General features: G+C 39.5%; 1 protein-coding gene across 4 annotated transcripts in view; it reads right to left on the bottom strand.

Annotated features, from left to right (window-relative positions):
• Nucleotides 1-1,648: 1,648 nt before the first annotated feature.
• LOC122076984 (probable protein S-acyltransferase 7) overlaps nucleotides 1,649-5,442 on the bottom strand; it is a 7,360-nt gene continuing 3,566 nt past the window's right edge. For 3 of the 4 annotated variants that reach the window (XM_042642671.1, XM_042642672.1, XM_042642670.1), the window contains 4 exons: nucleotides 4,863-5,045; nucleotides 3,412-3,720; nucleotides 2,768-3,001; nucleotides 1,895-2,679 (listed from right to left, as the gene is read on the bottom strand). In XM_042642671.1, coding sequence (XP_042498605.1) covers nucleotides 2,236-2,679; nucleotides 2,768-3,001; nucleotides 3,412-3,720; nucleotides 4,863-5,045 — 1,170 coding nt within the window. In that variant the 3' untranslated portion in view covers nucleotides 1,895-2,235. The other variant, XR_006139674.1, reaches the window with a different exon arrangement.

Raw genomic sequence — 5,442 nt, forward strand, 5'->3', positions numbered from 1 at the left:
GTTCCATTTTACAAAAAAAAAAAAAGTTCTCAATAAAAATCTGAAATTTTAAAACACCATTTTTTCGTTTAAAAACTGCATTTTGACACAGAAACTGAAATTTTCATTTTTGACATGAAACAGCGTTTCTGGAACTTTTTGTAAAATGGAACGAAATTGGGAAGACGGAACTCCATTGGAGTTCCGTCCAATCTTGTTTTTTCAAATTTTTTTTTTTTCACGTTTTGTTCCAAAAAAACAGAAACATACCATAAGTGCACCAAACAGAAGATTCTATTTTTTCGTTCCAATAGAACGAAAAAACTCCAGAAACGTTTTTTTAGAACGATACCAAACGGAGCCTAAACAGACATAAATCCTATCAGGACCAAACGACAAGATGAACAAACGAATAGGAAGCCTTGCCCGGACCAGACAAGCAAAAAGGTGGACAGACATTCACGCGACCCCTTAAAGAACAGACAAAGATAAAACACGTGGACATTACAACTATACACATTGGAGGGCCACGAAGCGGCAAGCACGGATGATAAGGGGAACACTATGCATGGCCACACATAACCCCTAAATAACTCCCCACATGATAACCTTGGCCAAGACGAACCCCAAAATTCAAGATCAGGGTAGCCAGACAGGGCCTGATTATGTAAAGGAAGGGTAGTCACAAGATTAGTTCTAGATCTCCTGAATGAGTGACCGTGAAACAACTGCAAGGTGGACATGAAAGACCTGACAGATGGAAGAAAAGACCTACCAACCAGTGTACAAAGAAAGTTATTTATCAAAAAGACGTACGGAGAAAAGGACTCGTCCACCTTTTGGTGATAGGACACAACATCAGACGTACATGAATGGGAGCTCACCAACCGTTGTGATGAGGACACGTCTACAAGGGCCCGCCATACCGAAGGATCAACCATCTTGAAAAGGAAAAACCTCGAAACCAAGGAAAACCTAGATTGAGGAACACTATAAGAAGAAGGTTCAAACAAAAAAGAAGGTATGCAATCTTGAATCCTCGGAGTTCATATAATCTTTCATCATTAATTACTGACTTAAACTTCAGAGAGCTCTTCCTGAAGATCGGCTCCGGGGCATTGTCTTTTATCTGTGACTTGTACGAAGAGCGTAAGGAGCAAAACCGGAATATGCAGTAACACATGGGATTCTGTGTTTGGCTGTAATCTCTATCATAATTCACAGTAAAAACATGTAAAGGGCGTAAACACCAATCAGGGCCCTCTGTCAGTCTCATTCCTCCTCTTGAAGGCTGTGAAGAAGTTTTCATCACCATTGGGCGTTAAGAATTGCTCCCTTCTTCAACGCCTTCTTTTTTTTGGCCCTTCTTTAGTAAATCAAACAACCGCCAACTGCTACACCAAATACGTGCCTGCTACAGCTTTGTTAGTTGTTAATCAAAGCTGCAGATATGGGTGCAAACCTTTCAATTCACTATTCGATTTCCCCCAAATCTCCTCAAGGCCTCTCAAGCTGCAGATATTCATCTTTTTCTGTGATTTAAAACGAAGTCACTAATCCTATTATCATTTCAGTGAAACAATATTGCAAGTGGCCTTCTTTCATATAGCCCTGATCATGTAATTCAGTGAATTACATGATCAGGGCTACTACTAATCTGCTTATGCCATGAAGTCACTAAAATACATCCCATTGATCAAGGGCCACTTTTGGGAGGTATGGTCCATGTGAGTCTCACCACCAAAAGTATAAACAAGACCAGACATTCCTCAGGTAATCAGTTTGAGTCCACATACCACAGAGACCAACCGTCCCCTGCCCTTGTGATCTGGATGATGAATCCACCTTTTGCTTCAGGCAAGGAAATCTTCAACCATAGGGCAACTCATAAGAGATTAAGAAGAAACTGGGACCCTGCAATAGAACACCCAAATTGCATTAAAGACAAACCATGTAACTATCAACTACCCTCTTAAACTACAGAAACAGTTCCAATGTACAAAACGCTTCGAACCAGTCCCACACAGCAGCCCAAACCACCCCTTAGAAAAAAACGAAAGAAAACCCTGCAGACCATCTTCTTAATCAAAGCAACACCTCTCATATGATGTAGTTAGTTGCAGAATCTTCCCACTGCTCTTGGTCCAGCTAGCTCTATGGTGAGTTCCAGTTATATGAATAGATCTCCTGTTGCCAACTCCCAGAACAAGAAGATAACCCCCTTCTGATCAAGATTGGTCTTTCTGTACAATCACCTCAATTGCCCCCATGGATCTTTACTCTATCTGTTGAGCCATGTTCAATTCCAAACTCAGCAGCCAATGCATGTAAATCAGGTGTGATCTCCCAGTTGCCTTTCTGAACCCACTTGGTATGTCTCGGTTGAGTCCCACACCTCTCTAAAGCAGCTACACTCTCAATTTGATTCTGTATATCTTCAAACTCCTCTGCAGCAACAGCCTGCCGCTTCCCACCCATCTCTATGTCAAAGCTTCTTTTTGGCATCTCTGGGCTCATGACACGGCCCATTGAGAGTGAGGCATTGAAGGCAGTAGATGAATCCTCTTGCACCTTGGCCCTAAAGTTGTTTTTAGAAATGGGAATCTTGGAGAAGAAGATCTCCCTGACATTGTGGACCCATCCAAGATTATATGGATTCCTCTTTCCATCATACCGATATCTAAAGTTTTCGTAAGTTGTCTGTATAAACAATAGATACGAGTTAAAATTGAGAAAACAAGTAAAGAATTATGGATGCCTGTGAAGGATGAGGAGAGTAGAAGGAAACCTGGTTGGTGCAAATTAAGTAGAGATGAAATGTCGTCAACCCTCCAACAAACCAAGCAGCTACGAACGTGTATAATATGAGGATGCCTGAAACAGGGGATTTCATAAGAGCTTTCCAAAGATTACAATGGTGGACTTCCATTATTTTTCTGATGTTTACCCAGCAGAATGCAAAAACATATAGGCACAGCATTGTTGAGGAAGACACGAACATGAAAAAGAAACGATAATTCCTCTGCATAAAATGGACAATTTAATCAACAGTTAGTTTGATAAAGAGCAAAGCATCAGGAAAAAGAGCCATTAACCAGGACCAATCAAATATGATCTCAAACAATGAGATCTCTTCATTCAGTAGAAAAGGGTGAAAAACTCTGAATAGACCAGCGTAATGATTCCATACAAAATAGTCATTTGTTTCTTTAACCGTATAATTATATCTATTGAAGGGAATGATGCAACAGCTGTAGAAACTATGTTGCACTCAATGTGCATAATATGTAGATGCTAGTAATTTGTTAGGTATCTAATGTATAAGGTATGCTCATTATGACATCCCAAGCCAACTTTCACAAAGCACTAAGAGGTCAAAACTCAAATATCAAAGTAAAGGCAATGAACACAATGTTTTGAATCAGAGAATACCTTCCCAATACATTGCCCAACCCAAGGGCAATGGTGATCAAACCGCTCAACACAGTTATTGCAAATAGAGCAATGAGAGCATCGTGGTGGTCGGTATAACATGCATGTGTGACAGTACTTGACCTTGACTACCGTCCCATTGACAATGACATCTTTTGTGGGTGGTAAACTTGGAGCACCACTTTGATTTCCTGCCCAATCTGTGGATAAGCTAGAGGCATCACCGTCATCTTCCAGCTCAGGAGGGTGAGGATTCCGAGGAATAATTCCTGGATCTCTTCCAGATGTAAGGAAGAGAAGAATGATTATCTGCATGAGTTGGCAAGCCAGCAGTATCAATCAGCCATTTTAAGTGAAAAATCTGCCAAGAAAATAACCAAAATATACATCCAACGATCATAACAGATTTCTCACAATTCTAATATCCACAAAACTACAGTTATTGGCTTTTATCTTTCTTCCTTCTCTGACCCCCTCGGCAGGTGGCTAGTAAAGAGCTTCATGCATTTTGGGGTTATACATAATGAATAAGTTTCAGAAACACAAAGAACTTCCCATGAATGAAATCAATTGGAACTTGCAAATCCGTTAACATGTTGAAATGAACAGTCCAACTGTTAGGACACCTAATGATTCTCTCTGCAAGCAGTCATCATTTCAACAATGGAGACAAGAAAATTTCCAAATTCAATTACCCATTGTCTAGAATAGAGTCATCCAAATAGCATGACTTTAGGCTAACTTTAATGAATGGCCTCCGATTTGGAATATTCAAAGTGAAACGAATGTCCACTCTTGGACATTAGGCCACGTAGGGATGCGATTCCGATACTGGATTCTGGGCTATAATCAGAATTAGAAGGGTCAGCATTGCATTTGGGTGGATCCTACCATCCTACTTCTTGACTAACCTGAGAATCACCCTGATTCTGAAATCAGGCAAAAAGGTGATTCTCAGATTCTCTCCGTAATTCTTGAGGGCTAATAGAAAATCATGGATTTAGGAATTGGAATCTGTATTGGCTGATACCAGATCGGTTTACAAAAAACATTGAGGGAAAAATGGTAAAAAAAAGTATCGGAGTTTTTGGGGGGGCAAAATAGTCCAATCCAGTCCGATATGATCAATCCATACCTGTATTGGTATTGGCTGTGACCGACACCAGCACCGATATCATGAACTAAATCCCTATAGTATATCCACAGAATTTGGTCTTCAGTCGTCTGGGCACGGATTCTAGAGAAAAGCTATAAGCAAGACTCTAGAATCCCCTCAAATCCCATTGAACGTGGAAATGTGGTATAATATGTTCAATTATAGTAGTTTCAACTTTGAAATAGAGTAAGTAATTATCTTTCAGGGGAAAGCAAAGTAAATTTCCAGAGATGCGACAAGAACAAAGCTTTTAGCTACTTTTTTTAGTGGAAAGATATTAAAAAGAGTAACTCACATATATTGTGAAGATATCAGAAATCGCCACTATAAGATTGCTGAGATGGTGTGGAAACTCAGTAACCAGCCCTTGAGAAACAAAAGCATCAAACAAGATTACTGGAGTAACAATTAGAAATATTGTAAATAATAGTGACCTAACATCTGGACCAAATATAAGTCTGCCTCCAAGAAAGAACCTCTGCAAGATGTGTTAAAGAAAGGGGGGAATCAGTTCCTATTGAGCAATACCGGGGTGGAAAATGCTAATAAAAAAAATGAGAATCTTTTCCCATAGCTAGGAAGATTTTATAATGCATGCAAGATCTTCAGGTCAGAGTGTGAGAATATTTACAAAACAAGGTTTACTTCCAATTGAACTATCAAACATTATTTTTGACCAGAAATTATCTTGTATTATCGGAGAGAATAATTAATTATTCTTCACCAAATTAGAAAACAAGAATACAAATGTAGAGTTGATGAACAAAAAATGAAACTTGCTCAGTAAAGAAGCCAGGTTTTCCAAAAAAAGGGAAGCGGAAATTCATCTAGGAGACTAGTGAAAGATGTCTAACCATAATTCCACCCCCCCCCCC

Source organism: Macadamia integrifolia, chromosome 4, assembly GCF_013358625.1.
Source record: "Macadamia integrifolia cultivar HAES 741 chromosome 4, SCU_Mint_v3, whole genome shotgun sequence".
Taxonomy (NCBI): Eukaryota; Viridiplantae; Streptophyta; class Magnoliopsida; order Proteales; family Proteaceae; genus Macadamia; species Macadamia integrifolia.